Below are 23,226 nucleotides of genomic sequence, written 5' to 3' on the forward strand. Positions count from 1 at the left end.
CCAGCTAGAAACTCTGTGTAAAGGTAGGATGGCTGCAGGACTATTGGCCTCTTTGTTAACCAATACAGATTCTGCAGAGGTTCTGTCTGAGAGGCTCTTTCTGCATGAAGGGTGCCTAAAGGACAAGATTTGCCCTGCTCTGACAGCAGTGAATGGGCCTGCAGGACCCTCTCAAGCATCTGCCCCCAAATTGGTCATGCTTTAGCAGGTAATGACCCAGGAAGAGAGCCTAGAGCTCCTAGATGCTAGTATACAAAAATAAATTAATGTAAATCTGGCAGGCTGTTGGAGAGGGAATGCACACTGCTCCAGCCAGCATCAACACCTGGGAGGACAAGTGAAAAAGGAGCAATGAATGTGCTGGTAGCTTCAGCACGAGGCAGGGCATGGCTCTCGGGTGTCCCCAGAATGTGAAACATTCCCCTTTGGATTTCCTGTCTTCAGCCACTGCCCTGGTGGCTCCAGCCAACCACTACAGAGGTGATTGCTTGTTCCTCACCATAATCCTGGCTCCTCCTCTCCCTGCCCTGGCTGCTCCAGAGCTCACAGCTCGGGGGATGCTGCCTGTGCTAGCCCCAGTATGGAGGAGTAAAGGCCAGGCAGTGCCCTTGGAGCAATTCCCAGCACTCCCATTGTCTGTGGCTGAGCTGTGTCTGCATTAACTCTGAGGCACCACCTTCTACACAAAAATGAAATGCATCCATACTTTCAGGCCATTATGTGAGCTAGTTCTCCCTCTTAGAGAGGGAGTATACTCCCTTATAGAGGAGTATAAGGGAGAAGCTGCTTGAGCTTTAGTAACCAATAACCAAGGAAACCTGTTTGGAGTGTCAAAATCTCACAAGGCATTTCTTCTTATAGAGAAGTTAATCTGGTATTTTGCTCAGCAGAGATGCAACAAGCATTTAACCCAGCTAATCAGGACCATCTTTTGGCATATTTTTATGCTTTCATCATAGTAATAAGGTGCTGCTGCTCTGGACTTTGCATCCTGTTAATTTGCTTTAGTAACTCACAGCCAGTATCTCTGCAAAAAGATTCTGGGCAGGGGGTTGTTCTCCCTCACATTGTCTTTGCATTCCAGACCCTGCCTCTGCTGCTTCTCTGGGGAGATGCTAATCTTGCAGTGTTTTACTTCTGCATTTGGGTCCATATGTGACAACTGTGTGTCTGATCACCACAATCTCACACAGGTTATTGTACCCCAGGGAAAGAGAGCCACAAAAACATATGGGGCTAGAGAAATTGGTGTGCTTCACTGCTCACAGGCATGTTTCAGAGACAACAGACTCTTTGGTATTTCACAGAAAAGATATGGCTCCCCAAAATCTTTTAGACGTGAGTCAAGGTTGGGATTTGTTTTTCTCAACCGGTGCTGCAGAAATGCAATAACTATTCTAAAATTAATGTTTCAGTTATTAAGATTTTAATAATCATTTTTGCCATGACAAATCCCAGTTGTGCATTCACTATGGACTGCTTCTATTAGGAAAAAAGGCCCGTTATTATTTTCTGCTGATAGTGTTGGTTTCTGGGGGAAATGGGCACAGATATGCAAACACCTGCCCATGTATACACACTGGGGTTAAAAGTTACAGACTTGTTCTTTTGTGAAAGTAGGTGCAGATTTGCACTTTGTCTAGCCCTGCATCCACTCCCCTCTCTCCTCTCTCCAGTGGCTCGAAAGAAGCAATTTCCTGCTCTCATCCTTTTCCTTTATCCAGCCCTCCCCATATACACACTCAGATTTACTGCAGCCTCTTGTAGCCTTAGCAACTGCTGCCACTTAAGGTTTGTATCTGGAGGAAAAGGTAATGGGGAGGGGAAATGCCAAGGGAAAGAAAGGAGCATCCTAAACTGGAGGAGGAGGCAAATACTGAATTGTCTGAAATGCCTCTCAGTAGCCTGGTTGGCAGCTATCAGTGTTTGTTACTATAAACCAGACGTGAGTTTCCAAAAGGCTCCACTTGGGGCCAGGTGTTGTCTTACTCAGGAAGAATGGGCATTATCCAAACTGGAGTCATCTGCCTGGCACCCCGAGATGTGTTCCCTCCTAGAGCTGCACAGAGGAAAGATGCCAGAATGGGAAATAGACCCAGCAAGCAGAACTTGCTGGAAAATTCATTCAGCGAATTTGTTAAACCCATAAAAGAACTTTTAAAGATCTGAAACACAGAAGGGGTCACCGGGACAGGGATGCAATGGCCTGTGTGCAGTAAGCTCAGCTGTAGAGGTTAAACTTAAAATATTTACAGCTATTATGAACAAGTGGAGGGAAAAAAAAAGTTTGAGAAACAAGTCTTCATGTAACATGCCAGTAACCAGTATTGTAAAGTAATGAAAGTGCTGCATTGCATATATACATTTAGAGAAGAGTGCGATGTTTGTGACTTGAGAAAACCTTTAGTCAAAGTCTAAGGTCTTTGCAAAAGAGCTGCAGAAAGTCTTCCAGGACTAAAATGTAGAATTTTTAATTGCATTAATGATTGTAGCAAACTTGACTATGTGAAATATTAATTCAATACATTGTTAATCCAACATTGTGCTCAGCAGAGTTGTGCTGGGCTGGGTATTCAGCTATTGCCATCATGGGCCTTAAAATATTGCACAGTGTGATTATCTGACACATTTACATGTTTTGAGGCTATTAAGAAAAAGCCATCTTATGACTGTGTATAAAAACCTTAATGCCAGCCTTTCAGAGCCTCTGAGAGTATAAAATAACAAATTTAAAAAAAAAATTGCTTTTCTTCAATATCATCAGCTTAAAAAAATCCTGTAAATCCCTGCATAAAGGTCTGTCTTTTTATCAAACACCTTTTTAAGGCCTTCATTACCAGGAGAAGCCATTCAAGGATTTCTGTAGTATTGACTCAAGGGAAAGAGCCCCAAATACATCAAAATCAGGAACATTTTGCCTGTTTCATATTCATAGTTTCTTCTTTATGTGTGACTGATTTATTCTGCTGTGTGCCCCCAGGGTGTTCATTGTCCAAAATAAAGGCTGCCAAAAAAAAATGAGAACAGGGAGCAAGTGGTGAGGCGGGGGGAGTTCAACCCATGGTTTTAAATGCTGTGAGACTACTGCACATCCTGCATCCTCGTGTGTAAATTCACCTTATGCTGTTTCTTAACAAAAGTATAGTCACTAAACATATAACTTCTGCAGAATGCAAGCCATCATGCCTGAAAATAGAAAGCTGCTCCCAGACAGTGACTGCATGCTGTGAAATCCACGCTCTCCTGCTTCTGTATTGTCTTAAGTTGTACTTGTGCTGCCATAGCTTGTGCTTGCATTACAAAGCACTGTGCCTGTGCACTAGGAAGTGCAGATGCATGGAAAGCAAACACCTGTGATAATTTTATATCCTGGTTTCACCTAAGAGAGTGGTTTGGTTTTCAGTGACTTCTTTTCTCCCTGGCATGTATGGATGTTGGAAACAAAGGCACCACAAATGACTTTGCTCTGACGATGGGCTCTGCATGGAGAGCACAAAGCCTGAGTTGCAGAGCAGCAAACTGCAGGAACTGCAAGGCAGCAGCCTGGAAGCCACATGTGCAAATATGATTGAGCAAGGGAACCTGCAACTTGCCAAAGGCACAGTTCACCAGGCCCCCACAAACTTTGCCCAGGTGTTGAGGAGCAGTTGAAGGGTGACAGTGAGGGGGATCTTTCTGCACTGGGGAGCTTTTGTTTAGCGCCTCGACAGATGAGAGCAGACCCTTCTCCTGCCACAATAGCTGCTCACACCAAGCAAGGCTCATTAAATATTCAGTTCCAGCCTCAAGCAGCTCATTAAGTCAGCAATGAGCAGTGACGCTGGCATTGGAAAACCCTGCCTCAGTTAACATCACCATGCAGAGTCTCCCTGGATCTCTTGATGTTATTCTACTCAGTACCTTTTCTGTGATGACCAGCTTGTGCTCTCTGCTTTGCATTAAATACAGGTAAAAAAAAGAGTCAGGTGGATTTAAGTTCTCCTCTTCATTGTAGGCCTTTTTAGAGAGGAGTCCTGGGGCCCAAGGGAAGTGTCTATTGGATTTTTGTGTACCAGCATATGTAATACAAGTTTGAAGGAGGAGGATGGGATGAAGGTTATATGACATTAGTGTTAAAAAGCAAACAAACAAAAAACCTTAATGTTTGAAGGATAACTTTCATAGCAGAACATCATGATATGAAGCAGTTACAGATGCTGTGGTGGTTGTTACACAGCAGAAACTTTTACATTAAGTGTATTTTCCCTGGAAATTGAGTGTTCTAGGTGGATTTTGGCTTGAATTGTATGCTGAATGTGTTTCTTGTGTGCAGAATTACTCTCTGAATTATGTATATGAAACCTGTTTTGCAGCCACTAACTTTTATTATTATAATTTCATATTCTATGGTACTTAGCAATAATGTATAGAGGCATTTATGATGTGTGGATGTCAGATGTCAGTGAATTAGAGCACATCAGAATCTGGAATAAGAATTGTAATTGTAGAAAAACATGTTTTCGTGTATCAGTGTTTTAAAGTTATCTGAAAGTATGGAACAGAAATGGAGAAACAGAACATGTGCAAAAGTTTTTTAGAGAGCAATTTTTCACGCCCTGAATCTATTTTTTTTCTTTTTTTCTTTAACAGAAAGTGTTTTCAGACTGCTCATTTCTATGTGGAGGACAGCAGTTCCCCCCGTGTGGTCCCCAATGAAAGTATTCCCATTATACCTATTCCAGGTAAGACTGCCTTTATCTCCTATGTTTGTGCTACTTGGAGTCTGGATTAATTACATAAAGAAGGGAAGGTTGTGCTTGTGATAAATCATGGGGTTTTGGTAGAAATTTGTTCTATCGGTGCTGCTTCATTTAATTTAATGTGCTTTGTAATGGGGCTCCGAGTGCCAATGCTGTATTTTTCCGTAGACACCTCTCCCACTTAGTTTTAATAGAAATTTCAGAATAACCTTTGCAAAATGTCAAAAACATGAGTAACAAGTCTTGAAAACACTGAGGCATTGCATCCAGGGTGAAGCCAGCTGCTCCAGCAGGGCAGGTTGCAGAGCAGGGATAGTCAGTTCCACTGCTCTCTCGAGACTGGGGGCCTTGCCCCCACTTTCACCGTGTGTGGAGGTGGAATCTGGGGCTCTCAGAAAGGACAGTGAGACACAGGGATAAGCAAACAATCTCAAAGTCCAAAGCCATCTGTTAATTTGGTATTAATAAAGTTTCCAAAGGTCAAATTCTCCTCTCAGCTATACTGAGAGTGATGCTGGAAGCAGTGTATAGTGCTATTCTCTCTTCATGAGGCATTTCCCTGGGGAATTATTAAGTGCAGGATGCAGCTGCCATGAAGCTGTGATGACAGAGAGCAGCTTGGTGTTACCGTGGCCTTTGCAGCCGCTGCCTTGTTTGATGATGGTCAGGCTCACAGGCAGAATTAAGGTACCAAAATGTTATATTGACCTCAGTCTGTCAAAGGCTTGTACTTGTTTCTTGGAGGTGTTTTAAGTTTCCTTGTCATATTCTGTATCTGCATCATCGATCTGGGTTTCAATCTGCAGCTAATTAGGTTCATTTTACAAAAAAACATTCAGAGCCTTTTCTGAGACACTGAAGAAACTTGCTTCCTAGCAAAGTGAAAGAGTCCAGTTATATTTTCCTTTATTTTATTCAGTAGACATGTGTGACTTATTTCTAGAAAGAGTCTTTCAAAGTACCCATGGGAACTAGTAGAAAAGGTCAGCTATTACATTCCTGCAGAAAGTGTTAGGCAGTTTGCCTTGCAGTCCGATGCTGTACCACTGAAAATAAAGAAAACCTGCTATTGTCCCCTCTCCTTTCTGTTGGAAACTAAAATGCATGTCCTGGCTACCTCACATCCTTAGCAAGAAGTCATCCTTCTCCTTTAGGGTAAAGGAGGTGACAGGTTTTAATCTTAGATCACCAGTGATTATTTTTCACATAAATACTTAAATAGCTGGAGAACCCCATTCTTCCTCTTGAAACCAAGAGGAACAAATGCCTGTTGGGGGTGCTTGTGGCAGTCAGTTCAATGGTCCCACCATGCCTGCTCTCCTGTGGTACCTCCCTGGAGCTTGTGGGGAAGGGCAGGCTGGGCTGAGCTGGACTCTGGCACAGCATAAACCCGGGGGATTATGTCTACAAGGCACTGGAAGGAGAAAAATTCTCCCTTCAGACAAAAACCCCTTTGGCCAATGTGTAGTATTTTTACTGTATAATTGAGACAATTTTTTTCTTAGATATAAGAAACCAGTAGAAAGCTCCATCTTCTCATGCTGCAGTGTGTGTTGTTGAGACAGTGGTTCTTCCCTGTTGCACAGAGATGTTTTGATGGTCAGTCCATTAAGACTGGAGTGCATTCATATGAATTGTAGTGTAGGCTGAGGAAATTCCATTAAAACCAGGCAGGCAGCAGGTACTGTCAGGGCAGCATGTGCACCAGTGCTTCTCCAGCAGCCCTTCTGGCACATAGCAGAAAGTGACTGGGAGCAGAATGAGGTCTTTTGGGGACATTTCCCATGACTAGAGTAAGCCAGGCAATGGGACCACAGCAGCTTTGTGAGGTACATGATGCTACTGTCACTGCAGTGCTCCCTGTGGTGTGCTCAGCCTCAGAAATGCTCACCCCTGATAAGGGGCACTGCAGATTAAGGCATCCCCTGAGCAAATGCTGCAGGACACCTTGAGCAGCTTTGTAGTTAAAAATCTGCAAGGATTGCTAATGATCCTTAAGGGACATCAAGAACTGGGCCTTAGAAGGAGGTTTAGTCTAGTTGGTCACAAGAGTGAATCCAACCCTTGAATTCCCAATCTAATGACAACATTTTTGTGGATATAATGGGTATAGAGAAATACCTGCATACAGACATCCAAATGAAGAGACCTTAATCTGAAGTTGAATGTTGCCCAGAAACACTTAAAAAAGAATGAACTGGTGAATTTGAACATCCTGACACTGACATTAAAGCTATTTAGGCCAGCAAAAGCCAAATTCCCTCTGTAAGTGCCTCCCTCTGTGTGTATTATTACCTGTACAGGGATAATAGTTAATACATGGATACTTTCAGCCATGAGGCTCTAGTTAGTAGAGAAAAATTCCAGATCTGTTGGCTTTTTCCAAATATGGGAGATACTGCCTTGAAAGATCTGGAAGCTCTCGGAGGCATTTGCCTTGTTTGGAGCTGTAGAAGTGGGCTGGTTTCCCCCATATACCTGTTGCTACATGACAGTCTTCCCTGACGTCAGCTGCTGCTCCCACATAGACAGCCCACTGAAATGCCTTAAGAACATGAAATGACAAAATTCTCCTTTAAACTGATGGCAACTGATGAAATGATAAGCCTCTGAACTTTTCCTCTGGAAGCTGCCGCAGGGTGTGAGAAAGTCTTACTTGCCATGTTGATATTAGAAGCAAAATGTAAGTGGCATTTTCACAGAAAGAAGCTTTTTAAAGTAACCTTGTTAGATTGTGAAACCCCATCTTTACAGGAGGAATTTGCCTAGGTCCCTGTGGGACTGTGCCTCTACCTCCTACAGTTCAGTGGACCAAGTTCCACCCCTGGTGCAGAGCAAGCAGCCACACTGCTGGCAATTTAGAGCAGCAGAGGGGCTGAAGGTGTCCAGCAGGTTTGCCAAGACCCATCTCAGCACACAGCGAGCTTCTGGGCAGAGGGAACTGAGGGGGTCTGGGTTCACTGGTCCTGGCCCAGGTGTGCCTGGGGGGCAGGCACAGCGAGGTCCTGACACAGCTCAAGGTTTCAGAAGGGCACTGGTGTTTCTGTGTGCCACTGCTCTGCTCCATGGCATTGGCACAGTCAGAGGTAGTGTTTGTGTTGATTTCTGCACCATGTCCTGCTCTTGGTTATGCAAACCCTCTGTTTTCTCAGATCTATGACCTCTAAATCAGACTGCCAGCTACCTGCTCTAGGCACACAGTGTGACTTTTCAGGTGTGACATCTAAAAAATCTTCTTGCAGAGGAATCATTTTATCCATTTTCTATTTCACTTCCCTTGGCTACATAATTATTGTGCAGGAAGCCACATCACCCATTGGTGTGTGCCTATCTGCAAATTCTCCCTGAGATCCAAATCATTATCCTTATTCATAATTATCTGCACTGCTTGATCTAGAGAAACACAGGACAAAGGAGTTATCATTATCTGAGTCACCCACTGGATATTACATCTGAGGTATGAATCTCAACTCACATAAGCCTTGCACCTAATAGTTATGCATCTGTAATCAATGGCAGATTTCTGAAAACTCCCCTGCCATTCTGCCTAACAAAATTAATTCTCTGTATCTTCTCCCTTTGTCTCCATGCTCAGGTAATTTTAGCATACACATCATCTTTGCCCGGATCTCTTCTCTAAAACATTTGCTCTTGCAGGATCTCATTCAGCAAAGCTGCTCCTGCTTGTGTTTGTTTGCTCTTCCTATTGCTGGGTCACTATCTGACTGACTTTCTGGATCTTTCTGGACTTGATCCTTTCCAGTAGAGTCAGGAAAGTTAACAACAGCAGTATCACTGCTGCAGACCTGTGTGTTTTGCAACCATGAAGCCAAAATGCATCCACATCTCTTGGCAGTTCTCCTTTCTTCTCCTAGCAAGACCTGCTCCCCAACAGCACTGCAGAAGTGCAGCTCTGTGCAAATTAGATTATATCAAACAGTGACATGAATAAAAATTCCACTTCTAACCTCCTCCTCTCCTTTGTGTCAGAGTTTTCCTGCTCTTGGGTGGAGCATTGTTCTGGATCTTGCTGTGACTTTACTGCTCCCTTGCCCAGCCCATGGGCACAATGGATGCTGTAGCACTGATGTCTGTGGGACTTGAGGTGAGGTCAGTACAGAGCTACTTGAGGCTGGACCTGATAGGAAAGCTCAAAACTCTGTGTAGTTTTGACCACAGTCCAGAGAGCACAGATCATAAAGAACAAAACAGCTGGCCAATGCAGCTGATTCATTTACCATATTTTCCAGAAGTATTTCACATCTTATATTTTCAGTATAAGCAAAATTTCTCAGAGGTGATGCCGATCATTTCAGCTGTGTCTAGACTACAAGACTTAAGAAACATTTCCCAGTTGTCAGATCATGGTATGTTCACTTTTAGGTTTAAATGACAGTAAAATAATTTTTTAACTTGTCATGGAGTTTATTAATAATGTATTTTTAAAAACTACAAAATCTGATGGAGAAATACTCATGGTTCTCCAAGAATGTCTCAGTATGTGTGTACAAGTCCAGGAAATACTGGAATAGCAATGAAAAGGTGCTTTGCCACCTGACACACACCAGGGTGGAAAGGCCAGAGCACTCATGACCCTCTTTCTTCCTTCTATCTCTTCATGGTTACAAGGAGTCCCATCATGAGTCCATCCTATAATTCTTAGCTCTTCAATAACTTGAATAGTGCCTTGAACCTTTCCTGACAAATGCCAGGGGTCAGACTTGATGTGTTTTTTACAGGCTCAGCTGCTGTGTTCTGGTAGCATCCACCCTTTGACAAACTGTTTCTGTTCAGAGACAGTAATGAGCATCTCATATGACGAGGAAGCTGCAGGTTCCCAGCACAGGTATCTTAGTGTTTTCTGCTAAGATGTGGCTGTCTCGAGTTGCATCCCCAGAGCTGAAGAGCAGAGCCCAGGGTAGACAGTGGCAGTGCACTGAGCACAGTGAGCCTTGGGAGGAACAGGAACTGCAGCCGAGGGCTCCTTTCTCAAGGGCATGAAGCTCTTCACTGAGCACAGAGGTGGTGCTCTTCAGCTGCTTAAGACTTTCTTTCTGCTCTCTGCTCCCTGTGGATTTATGTTCCAGCACCATATTGTGAATTGTCCCTATCTTCAGCTTCAATTAAATTCATGAGTGCAATATGGCAAACACAGCCGTCCTCTGAAGCCAAGAAAACATCAAGGTATTTTAGGGAACATCCACCTACCTTTTACTCTGGTACCTGCCCTGCTCCTGCAGTAGTACTGTAGAATTTATGGAATGATATCTAGTTGTGGTTCTTCTAGTGGAGGCTTCAGGGGTTGACTACAACACAAAAGAATGTGTTTTTATGGTGGCCATGTGAAATGCAGATAGATCCTTTTCTGAGAGCTGTTACACTGGGAGGCAGAGCCCTGGGGTTGGATCTTCATGAGCTCAAATATAAGGCTTGTGTGTAATTGAGGGCAGGACTAGGACCTGAGGATGGAAATGTGTGAGATAAAAATTGTGTTCCTTAGCTAGCAGTACCAAATAAGATCATGTTTAATATCTGGGCTAAGGAAAAATTCACATTATTTCATTCTCTTGGACTGAAATTGACTTTTTGCTTAAAGGCAAGAAGTGTATTGCTATTACATTTATAATTAATGATAACCTAATCTTTGTACAAGCAGATTTAAAGTGAGCTCTTATTTTGACATGTATAAAATTTTATCATTAACATCTTTATATTCCTGAGTGACACATGGCTAATAGCATTGTAGTAGATTAAGTCATGAAGCAAGAGAGATGAATGTAGCTTCAGAATTGCACAGGTGGTTTTTCATATTCTGCTTTTTCATATGTCTTCCCATTATCAGAAGCCTGCCCTTGTGTTCATTTGACTTGATTATAACAAATAGATAACAATTATCTTGCTGAAAGGACTCCTGTTTTTCTTTCAGCATGCCCATCTTTCCAGGACTTTCAAATGTGTTCAAAGTGCTTTCCATGCCTTTTCACTTTGAAAGGTGCTTTTTATTAAAAATAATACTTCATAAACACATGAGTACAAAGAAGTGAACAATAATGAGGAATAGTGCTCACAGTAATCAACTCTTAATGAGTTCTTATTCATCTTAATTCATTTTAATTTATAATTTGTCTTAATTATTGAGGTCAGTGACTTAGGAGGATGCCACCCTTAAGAGATATTCAGCAGGTATTTTGATGTCCTAGAATGAAATCTATTGCATAGTATTTATGGAGATTTGATCTCCACAGAAGGCAGACACCTTCTCAATTCTGAGGCTTTTTAATGACTTTGTTTTATCATAAATTAATTTATACTAACATTATACAAATAAAACTTATTATATTTCTGAAAATTTTTATACAGCAAGTAAATGCAATCAGTCAGAAAGATTAATTATTGCAGTTGAAATACAATGGCTTTATTTGCATTCTTATTTTAAATAGTTATGCAGGAAAAGCCAGTATACTGCAGAATTAAAGGCTCTGACAATATAATTCAACTGCATGAAATCTGAAATGGTTTGAAGAAAGCTGGGTACTGCCCTGCTTTATGTGTGGAATTACTGGTAGAGTCCAGTGTTTGGGTGACTTAGGGCAGGGGCTGGCTATTTCTGTCTGCTCAGGCATTTCAAATTCAATCTGTGCCAAAATTTGAGCAGTGTGTGAAGTTTCAAGCCCTTTTAAGTATGTGCACTTTGGAGTGGATGCTCAATCTGCAGGTTTATATCATTTGGTCTTAGCTTTTCTCTAGAGGTGGACATTTGCGTTGATGGGAATTTTTAATAATCTCTGCTGGGGCAGAATTTTGCCCCAGGGTGTGCTATTCATTCTTGCAGTATTCTGTATGCTCAGCCACTCTTGTAGAGACAGAATATCACACTCCACATGGTCATTCCTGCTGCCATAGCCCTGGCAGCCTTCACTCTGGTGTGTATTGTATCTTATGCAATGGCTCTTAGATTCCATTTTAAGTAAAATGCATCCTAAATATTGACACTAGGTATTCCAGCTGCTTGCAGAATTTTTCCATCCTGCCTTGTAAAAAGTAAAAAACCCATGAAACTGAAGGTAGTTAATAATAAATAAATATCTTTTAAAAAATTATTGCATTCAGTGTTCTTCCTAGAAATGGAGAGCAAGAGAGTGAAAGATGAAATAGCATCCCAGGGTTTAGTGTTGCTGAGAACAGAAAGGTGCTTGTTTGCTGTGGGTATGGGAAAGCATTTTTCATATATGTTATTTTTCAGTGAGTTAAGAGATCAAATCCAGTCCTGTTACAATCCCACTGGTAGATATTTTGGGAAGACTTTTTTGCAGAAAATGAGAACTGCAAGGATACACTGTTCATAGTGGATTCTCTATGTTCAGGATCAATGTCCCTAACCATGTCACTAGTTTAATGATCATCATAAGCCAAGTTAGGTTTGTGCTGCCTTCAGAAAGAGAAGTTTCTCTGTCACTTCACTATTTGTCATCCTAATGAGTAGGATCAACCCAGCTACCCCACTAACAAACAATTCTTCCCCTTCCCCACAACTCAAGAAATCCTTTCTTACAGTCATCAGCCAGCTCAGCAGGTGGATTCAGATCACTGCTCAGCCCCCCAGGCAGGGAGAGGGCAGTGGGAGAATCCCTTCATTCCTTGGCTGGAGCCAGCTGTGAAGAGCACACTGAGGATTGATGGAGGTGCTCCTGGGCTGCAGAGATGGCACAGAGCATTCAGAGGCTGCTGTGGGAGCAGATGGACCAAGGCACGTGACAGCCATGGCACATGAATCCAGGTGGCTTAGTAAATGAGAGACTGAAGAGCAGGGAATCACAAACCAACCAAATAAGCTTTCACATTAAGAATAAGGCATAAGATGCAGGGAGTATATTGGATTTAGGAGGCTGGCTAAGGTAATAGCTGAAGAACAAAAAGCCTTTAGAGACAGAACAAAAGACATGGAGAATTTTCTTACCAAGACTATTTCATGTGTCAAACATCTGGTGTTCAGAAACACCAAAACTCCATCTAAATAAAGGTAATATGAGGAAGCACTTTGGTTTTGACCTTCTTCATTAATTCCTGACCCAAACCCATCTATTCTAATACAATGCCACTAAACTATCTGGTGAGCTCTCAGACTATAAATGAATCAAAATGAATCTGAGACCCTATTATGTGGAAATGTCATTTCTGATAGGATATCCTATTTTTCTTTGAAAATTGGCCCCTATTGCTTTAACATTACAAAGGCAGCTTATTAAGTAGGAGCTATGGGAAAATCCTTCCTGGTAGGATTACTAATTATCCAAACTTAAAATGTAACCCTGTTCCAACCTTATTGCTTCTTTATGCTTTGGGCTTCTTTTGAAGGTGTCTGTCTTATAAAGGAATGTGTTAAATATTCTGCATTTGCAATTGCCATTTCTTTAAAAAGGAGGTGTTAGTGAAGGTTTTCCTCTACAGTCATTTTTTTAAACAAACATGATTTTCTTCTTGGCATTGTCTCTTTGTGGCAGGAAATGAGCTGCCTTGTGCTCCCCTTTGGGTTTATTTGATACTCCTCTCAGGTGCTTGACTTGGGCCAGCAAGTCAAGATCAGAACTCCACCAATATATTCAATATTTAGCACAGAAATTAAACATACCCCACCACATGTCAGCTTTGGTAGTATCTAATTATAAAAAATATTACTAAAATATTGTCCATCTGAGTATACTTCTTTCTCTGTGTAACACAAAGGGTTAGTACGTTATTATGGTGCCACATTCAGCTCATATTTCACAGTGAAGTAAATCCAAAATCACTTTATTGACACTGATAAAACAGATGGCTAAACCCAAGCTAGACAGAAATGTAATTATATCTGCAGTGTTAGAGGTGAAGGTATGTTATTAAACCACCTCCCTCTTCTCTTTGAATAATGTGTAGGTCATTCATAACGTAAGGATTGCACTGACAATATCAAATGTCACTCCAGCTTCTTGATGGGAAGGAGTATATAGTGTAAAAGTGAATATGCACAGAACAATGGAGAGCTGCTAATTAGCCATTATAGGATTCTATTAATCTCTTCAATCAACTAAAAGAGTTACAGTCATTTAAGTCTGTTTGCTGTAAGATGGAAAGAAGGCTTAACCAAAGCCTGTGGGCTGACTATAGCTAAAGGAAAATCAGATTCTGTGCATCTAGCTACATCTGTTGGTTTTCCTGGAGAAGGTCACAGCCATCTCCAGACAGCACCAGCTCAGGCCATTCCAGATTGCAGGGTGTGTTAGCACACATTCTACCAGAGGCCTGGCAAGCTGCCCATGCCCAAGCATGCCTCTATCCAGCTAAAGTGATTTGTGTTCCTAGCAGGAATTTGGAATTGGTTATGAATAGAAAAATTCCAGCCCAGATTGCTTCAGCATTTTCCTGATGCACTGGTTCATGTGATAGGCTCTATCTCCTGTGCAGCTGCCTTCCTGTGGCCATCAGCTGGAGCAAGTGGCTGTGCAGAGAGGACCAGCCACATCCCACCCCCCTGTGGGTTGCCCATCCCCTCAGGGCTGTGCCATGTTACCCCACCAGTTTGAAAGCTGGAAACCTTAAACTGTTTTTTAAGTTTCTAATGTTCACAGTCCTGGTTTTAATCTTTCTGATGTGTAATAATTATATTTGCTCCAGCGTGATTTTCCTGAGATGATGGGCACCTTGATTTCCCTCTGACCCAGTGAGCTCATATGTCAACAATACTTCCTTTTTAATTATTTGATGTGTAATTGTTACCCATGTCATCAAATATGGTGAACAACTGGGGTTAAGGCTTCTGAAGGGAGTTAGAATGAAAATGCAGAAGAGGAAAAAGGGAGGAGAAGCACTAAAGGACAGTTAACAAGAGAGAAGTGAAGTAGCAGTGGGGATAAAGGTGGAGACATACTGCCACCATGCAGTGATGATGAGAGAAAGAAAACTAACCACACTTTGCCATGAATTTCTGGTGCAGACCCATCCTTGAAATTGGTGGGAATTCAATGAACTGGAGAGCATGTTATCTCTAATGTATTTTTTGGCTCACAGATCACAATTAAAGTTAAATTCTGCCTTCTGCAAAATTAGCTCGGACACACCGGTCTGCTGCAGCCAATCCTTTACCTTGGTTGGTCTCAGTTGAGCTAAAACTACGCAAGGAAAAAACCCAAATTATAACATTGGAGCTTCTCTTGTGGGATTAAATGCAATTGCTATCATAGCAGAAGCTATTTTCAAGGAAATCTAGGATGTATGGGTTACTTTTCAGAAGAGAAAATACTGTTTTACAGGTTCTTTCTATAGATTTCTATGATTACTACAGATCATTCTATTCAAATGTCTTAGCTGTGAAAATATTGATATAAATGCTATGAGATTATGATATTCCAAATATTATATAGAATAAATGTTACCACTGAAATATTTTTAAATTCCGGCATTTCTGCAGGCTGCAGCATTTTGCTAAGAAGAGCATACACTTGTCAAATGTTTTGAATTCTGTATTATTCAGTAAATGAGCATGTGGTTAATTAAAGTAGCATTACTATACTGTGAGGTGACCAGATTGCAAACATATCTTTAACAATTGGCCCTTGTAAATAAAATAGAAGAGAGCTGATTAAGATCTGAAAATGTCAATAGATGCAAAAAGCCACCTTAGAGCATTAGCTTATAAAATAAAAGGAGAGAAGTAATGACATGGTCAATATTAACTGCCATCAGCTGCAAAGAAATCAGATTGTCAGGGATCTATAAAATTCTTGCCAAAGTAGAACCTCATTTACACATACAGATCTTCATACCCTTTGCTAAGAAAAGCATATGTGACAGCTTAGAGGTTTTAGCTGCCAAAGATCTTTCACTCTGAATACAGTAAATGTCACATCTATTTATTTATCGTTAAATTTTGCTAAGTATCTGTAGAAATATTTGGATTTTTTCTATCATAATGTAGATGTTTAAAAGGAAAAGAATCCAGATTATAATGCAGCTGTAGCACCAAACCATATGTCTGCTAAATGGGAGCAAAAATACACCACTGAATTACTGGGAGTAAACATAACCTGGATGCTATCTTCAGAAGAATAATAAATGGATTATATAAATACAGGGTATTGCCATAAAATCACACAATCAGACAATAGTAGCCATCAGGCAATAGATTATTTCATATGCTGAAAGTAATCACAGTTGTATAGCAATTTGCATTTTCTAAATGCCAGATGGAAAATATTAACTGGTAAATCTTGGCAAGCTCAGTTTTTCTGCCAACTGCAGTGGTGGTCATAACAATATCCAGGGCTTTTTTAAGAGCTAAACAGAGGAATAAGGCAGCCATCCTACACCCCAGCTTTATTAGAATCTGCCTGGAGTCCCAGGTGCTCAAAACAGTCTTGTTTGTCTTCAGTTTGAGTCTTCAACTTCTTTCTTGTAAGAAGACATATAAGGGTGATTTACTGGTATATTAGGTGGCACTGCACTGTGCTGTGCAAGAGCAAATGGTCCAGTGGGATACTCAATAATATTCAATGTTATAAATAATGTTTGGCTTGAGAGAGAACTCAAATCAGAGTGGCTGTTGTGGTTGCCTGCTCTTTTGCTTAGAAGCAGTTTCATAAGTCCGTTTGGATTCTACATTATTGTGTGAAAGGGAAAAAGGTTAATAACTTTAATCAGAAAGGCTTGTGTGTTTGCTCAGTCTGGTAAAACTTACTGGGAGTAATTGTCAACTGAATTTTCACATTGGGGGGTCTCTTCTGTTCTTTTTATATAATGTGAAGGAGAGGAGGTTTCTTCATCCCATCCACAGCCATCTTCAAACTGAGCAAGAGCTGATTATCCTTGAACTTAAATTGTTTGTAAATCAGCATCCCAGGGAAACAGGCTCTCAGTGTTTATAATTGTAGTGCTTAGAATTGGAAATACAATAATTTGTTTACCTCAAAACTGGCCAGATTTATCAAGATTTATTACTGCATACTGAACTAGCTCTGCCCCTGGGAACTCTGATCTAAATGATATCAAGTGAAGACTTCCTCTCCTCAAATTTTATGTATGAAACAAAGAGCAACTCTGAGTATCTCTTTTTTTTTGTTCTACAGATGATATGGAAGCAATTCCAGTCAAGCAGTTTGTTAAACACATCAGTGAGCTGTATTCTAATAACCAGCACGGGTTCTCAGAAGACTTTGAGGTATGATTTAATGACCCACCTATAAAATGTTGTTTTCCTAAAGTTAATTGTGTATTAATAATTGGGGACCATGTGACATCTGTGTGAGGCTGTCACGTCAGGTAAATGCAGTGCTCAAATGTATCAGAAGAAACAGGATGATACCAATTTTCCACCAGCTATGAGCAGTGTGGAACTGGACATTTACAGATGCTTTCTAACCACCACAGATTTGGTGCCTTTAAGGGGGAGCCCTCCTGGGTTTTTCTTAAATAGGAAAAGCTGCCTGCAAGCCCCCAGGAAAAACATGAAGATACAAACAGTCATTTTTAACTTGAGGGTTTTCTTACAACTATTTTACTCTTCTTGCTCCAGAATTTGCTTCTCTCGGTCATCTGAAAAGTCATATATCCCTCCAGTGAAACAGTGCTTGCAATGAATAAAATAGTAGAATTTGGTCTTTGATGAAAACCCAAACTGTGAGTTAGTTCCTTGAGTCCTTGTTCATGCTCTGTTCAGACAGGAGAGACTGCTATTGAAGCCATTTATTATTTTCTTCCAGTAAAACCAAGGAGAAAGGACTTGAGGTTTAGTTGGTGGTATTTACCTAATGTGACTATTTTTAAATTTTCATCTTGTTACATGTATAGAACAGATTCTGACCTATAAACATGCTGTCATTTGGAGATAATTCCAATGGAGTAAAAGTAGTTTTTTACCTCTGGGTTACCAAACCCATATTATGCAAGCCTGGTAAACATCATGCAGCATAAGACAGCAGAGTCAGACTTTTCCTTCACTCAGTCTAATCAGTCACTGCTGAACATTTGCAAGTACTGAGAAACAGGAGAAGCCCCAAGAAACCACATGGAGTTGCACTTCTGGCTTCTCCATGAGCAAAAGAAAGAGTGTTTGCCTGCTGCCTGTGAACCAGAGCAGCAGCTCTGCTTGCAAACAAGGCACTGAACCCAAATAGGTGGCCTTATATCTACAGCTTCTTTGCTTACTGCACTGTAAAGACAAGATTGTATGCAGGAATTGTTTTTAATGGGATCATTTAAAACGTTTATTGTTGCTGTTTGGTTACTGTCTATAAAGAGTGTCTGTTTTGTCTGATGCCAAAAAAGCGTTGTGTAAGTTAGAAACATTTTGTATTCATGAGGAAGGCAAATGTGTAAGGTGTTAAAGTGATTTAGTTCAATTGACTGCTGGCTGGATGGCTGAGCAGGAATATTGAGGCATTTAACAATGTTGATGGTATTCAGGACAAACATTTATTCTCCAGAGAGTAGAATTTGATCAGGATGATCAAATGCAACTCACTCTTCTCAATTATTTATGAATTGTGACCCCAGTGCTATTCATCACAGCTGGGTTTTACACCATTTAATTATTCAAAATAATCAACAACACATCTGTAAACTTGGTCTGGCTTTAAGCAAGCTTTGCTTCAGCTGTCACAGAATCACTGCTATTAACAAATGTTGGACACCTTCTGCCTGTGTTTTAGCAAAGAAAAACACTGCTCTAATAGCCTTATTTTTTCCCTTCCTCCTGGAGTTCCCTGCTGTGAGTGCTGTGCTGTGGCAGGTAGTTGGAGAGAGCTTTGGCCAATTAGGCCCATTCTGGGGAGCACAGGGTCCCCTCCAAAGAGAAGTTAAACTCCGACTGCACTGCGTGCACCAAATTCTATTCTCCGTGCTGGCTTAAAACTTGGAGTGTCTGCTTTGAAGTCAGGATAGCTACTCCAGATTCATTTCTCCATAGCTGAGGGCTCAGCTTCCTAAATGTAAATGAAATCTCCTGCTGGAGTAAGGAGTAGCAATAGGAACAAGGTGATCTCTGTTTGGGATGAACCTCCCAGCTCCCCTTCAGTGCTGGTGTTCTGCCCTGCTGAGACCTCGTGGGCCTGATTTGAAACGCAGGATTTTTCACAGAACCTATATGTAAAATGTTTCTCAAGTGCCCAAACTGACTCAGAGGTCAGAGCCCCAGCTTGGACAGTGGCTGAGGAACAGTGGACCCAAGGTTACATTTATTCAGTAGCTGTTGGAGTGGCTGCAGTGCAGCTTCTCACATCCAGTCAGATCCATGGTCCATGTGCTGGAGTTGCATCTGCCAGCTATGAGGAAGAGTTAGCTAATGCTTTATGGAGAAATAATAAGATCCCAGCTAAAACAGATCATGCAGGGCTGCAAGCCTTAGGTGGAAAGCACCACAGCCATATCGTGCCTTCATGCCTGTGGAACTTTTGAAAAGAGGTGATGGATTCTGCAGTCATACAAAAAAATACAGCTAAAGGGGGAAGAAAAGAGGATGGTGAGGAAATGCTGAAATAATGTGATCAATACTGCAGAATAAATAAAGGCAGCCACTGCATGAGATTTTGTTTAAAAAAGAAAGAAATGGATCAAAAATCTCCTCAGAAATTTCTGTGGCAGGAGGTTTAAGGTAGAAGCTGCAAAAGGAAAGACTAAGCTAGGCACACACATACACTACCCAATGTGGAAGGTGAACATCCTCCACTTGTTTGTTGCTAGATTTTGGTGTCACTTCCTGTGTTTTTGGCAGCATATTTAGGGCTGTGTTAGGTTGGTTTTTACAGGAAGATTCCTTTAAAAGTAAATTGTGTGAATACTCCCTCCTCCTCTTAAATTGAGCTGTAATTACAGCTAAATATTTTGTGAATGTGCTTAGGAAGCGTTTTTTGTGCAGAGGAAAAAAGGACTTTGAACTCACAAATCTTCCCTTGGAAAGTGCATCTGAAATGAATCCTTATTCCCTTTGGGTAATCATAGTGCAAGTAGCCAGCTTTATTGTCTGATGATAGCTGGGCTTTCTTGCATATGGAGAATTTTAAAGATTTCCTTCGAGTCCTGTGTATTTTCAATTTTTGATATAAACTGGAAATACAGGACCCAATTTAATATTGAAAAACAAATAGCTTTTTAAAATAAAGATCCTGCATCAACAGTGCTGGTCTCTGACATAACTCTTTGTATTCAGCCTTGGAGTTGTTCAGTAGTAGACTAAAAACATTCAGGGAAGGTTTTTGCTTGCTCTCAGCTAGCTCCAGCACTGTCTTGCTGTGGTGTACAGGATGAGGTACCACACTTTTACAGGGGCACTGGGGCAGGAGTTCAGGGCAAGACTGAACAGAGACTGAAAGGCTTCCTGAGCCACAGATTATATCTGTTCCTTGTCTAGCCAGAGATTTTCGTGGCATCATTACATTTAACAGTCTTTGACAGACCTTTCTTCAATAAATTTCTAATTGTCTCTTGAACCCTTTTACGCTTCTGGTGTCCAAAGCATCCCATGGCAATGAATTCTATAATTTGTTCCACAAGAACAGACTTCCTTTTGCTTTTAATTCATATTGAATAACTTCTCTTGGTGCCTTCTACTTTTTACATTACAAAGTGCATCCCTGTTTACTCACATGATCCTGTCTGCCTTTATATTCCCTCTTAATAATCCATTTTTAAATCTGAAGAAATCTAAATTATTCATTTCATTTTTTGGGGGAAGCCACTCCAGACTTGCAATGAATTGTCCCTTCTGTACCTTTCTATCTTCCTTTACCATAACCTTGTCAAGATGGGAAGACCTCAGCTGTACACAGAATATGGCAGGTGGTTTTAATGCAGAATTCAGTGATATTTTCAGTTTTCTATTACTTTTCTCCTTCCTAGCATAGTATTTGGTTTTTAAAAACTACTGAGCACTCAGCTGACACCTCCAGAAAACTACTGAGTGTGACCCCAAGGCCTCATCACTGTATGGCAATAGCAAATTGGGAACCTGTCAGCATGTATGTATAGTTAGGGTTGTTTTTCTCCAAGTACATCACTTTGCATTTATCAACATTGAATTTCATTTGCCATTTTGTCACTCGGCCACTCGGTGCTGTGAGATTGTTCAGCTTCCCTTCACAAATAGCTTTCATTCTAATTATCCTGAATAATTTGGTATTGTAAACACACTTTGTCTCCTCTGCAGTCCACTTATGAATAGGTGAGGTCCCAAAAGGTCCCACCAGTGAAAGCTGAACACTGGAAATTCCTGGGCAGGTGAGTCCCACCTCTACCCTGGTAGTGCACAAAGGAGAGTTTTCTTTTTGCTCCAAAACCAGAACAGGTTTTTAAGTAATATTTTCTGAGAGGCCTTTTCACACATTTTGGAAAGTGATATGCTGCTCTCTTTTAGGCAGCCTGTAAACTTCTTCAGGGACCTCTCCCCAATGTGTTCAAGGCATTCACTAGCTCTGCTCCTCTACTGTGGAGTCTTGCAGTTTGCCCCACAGAGAAGTCAAATATAGTGGGCTGCCTATAACCCCTTCTGGATCTCAATTTAAAAACTGATGTCACATTTGTCATCCTCTATTCCCCTGATAGCCTGACTATATAGGACATGTGCCCTCCAAATTCCTGTATCAAAAAGAGTGTGAAGTGCCACCTCCCACAGCAGAGCTTTTCACTCCCTCCCCCTGGCCGGTTACTGGAATAACACAGTAAGTTTTTTTGAGTAATCATGTCCTTTTGCTCTAAGAAAGGAACACTAAGCCAAGAAATCACCTTCCATCCCCAAAGCTAACTGTGAATTTTTACAGTTTAATGCAGCATTTGGATTTCTGAGATCAGGGAGTTTTACTTCCCTCCTCTGTAATTCTGGAGTGGGCTGGTCAGTGCTGCTGCAGGAGCAGTTAGAGAGGGGAATGCAATCTCTGCAGACCTCTCCTGCCTGTGGCCATGTGAGCACAATGATTCATTGCCAATTTGGAGTCTGAACAGGCTCGCTGAACTCAGAGGCAGGCTGTCTAGCTCCCTCATCACATAAATTGAAAATATCTTTATACTCCAGTGGCACCTTCTTCTAAATGGCCTGAAATGTAAGAAAATAACATAAATCTATATTTCCAGCCATGTGGCAGGGATTTGCTAATGTTATTCTCATGGTTGCTGCTGCTCAGGGCAGGGGTCACTGGCTCTTTTTAACTGGGGACCTCAGAACATTAGCAGTGGGCTGCATTGAAAACAGATAATGCTGCACTTTGCACACTTCTTGAGATACTAAAAACCCAGTGCAGTTATCCAGGCATCCCTTACAGATTAGACACAGCTCACACCAGGCACATGCTTATAGCTGCATCTATACCAAGGAATTTGGCAGCAGAAAGATGCCATTTCAAAAGCATGCTGCTAGCAGGCAATACTGCATTGGGCATGTTTTATAACCTGGCCCAAAATTACCTTAATTAGAGGTATTCTCATCCTTTGCATTGCTGTACTGGAACCAGAGGGAAGCAGCACTGTGGAGCTGGAGGAGGAAGGATTGCTGCAGAACAGGGCCTTCCTGGAGTTCTCAGTTCTTATCTCAGTGCTTCACCTACCCTGAGAAATTGGCATCGTGAATTAAGAGATGAAGAGAAGCAGTAAAAGAAGTTCAGATATCTGGGGTTTCTATCACTAACCACAGCACCACAGCCATTCCCAAGGGTTGTGCCTGGAAGCCCCCCTTGGATGAGCCATTGGCTGGGCAATGCAAGGTTTTGGTCAGACTCTGACACCTCTGCCCCACCATCCTTTCCTCTCTCATGCATTTTGCAGGAATTTTTAGCTGTCTATTGATGTTATTCCTGTGTTGAGTCCTCTTGGTTTGTTTATTTCCACCTCTTTCTAGGCTGTCCCCAAGTCACCTCTCTCTCTCGTGCTGTTGGAGAGTTTATACCAGTGCTAAATTATTACAGAAATCTACACTGTTCCTGGGGGATATCTTCAAATACTATCTGCAGTCTCTGTTGGTATGCTGTCTTCATGTTTGCTGTGATAAAACAAACAGAAAGAGCACTACCACAGAATTCTTGTAATTTGGGATTAAAATAATAGATCAGAACTGATATTGGGGGTGGATGCTTCCATGCTGAAAAATACCAACGTTAATATCAAAATACAGCTATGGATCTTCTCAGGTTTAGTTGCTCAGATGAGGATCCTTTCTTTGCTGTGACTCCTCATTGCTATTCATAGGCTTTCACAGTTCAGCCCCTGCCAGGACATCAACCTGAAGTAATGGGAAACAGCAGCAGCAGTGCTTTGTAAGGCCAAATCAAGAGACCGAGTTCCTGCTCAGCCACTGTAGCAAAAAATCCTGCTCAGAACCTTCTACTGCCAGCAAGACACTGGAGCAGTTTGATTTTACACTTAAATGGAAATTCTTTGAAGTTTAGAAGAAACTAATCTGTAACTTGTTTCAGAAAGGCAATTAAAATGGGTCGTTAAACCTGGGTGTATCAAATTCCAATTAGCATTAGCATGG

General features: G+C 41.4%; 1 protein-coding gene across 1 annotated transcript in view; it reads left to right on the forward strand.

Annotated features, from left to right (window-relative positions):
* The window catches only part of PTPRG (protein tyrosine phosphatase receptor type G), a 394,190-nt gene that overhangs the window by 346,048 nt on the left and 24,916 nt on the right, over positions 1 to 23,226 (forward strand). The window contains exons 14-15 of the mRNA XM_036390782.2: positions 4,630 to 4,721; positions 16,838 to 16,929. Of these exons, the coding sequence (XP_036246675.1) occupies positions 4,630 to 4,721; positions 16,838 to 16,929 (184 nt within the window). The remainder of the gene's footprint in view (positions 1 to 4,629; positions 4,722 to 16,837; positions 16,930 to 23,226) is intronic.

Source organism: Molothrus ater, chromosome 11 (assembly GCF_012460135.2).
Source record: "Molothrus ater isolate BHLD 08-10-18 breed brown headed cowbird chromosome 11, BPBGC_Mater_1.1, whole genome shotgun sequence".
NCBI classification, from domain to species: Eukaryota; Metazoa; Chordata; class Aves; order Passeriformes; family Icteridae; genus Molothrus; species Molothrus ater.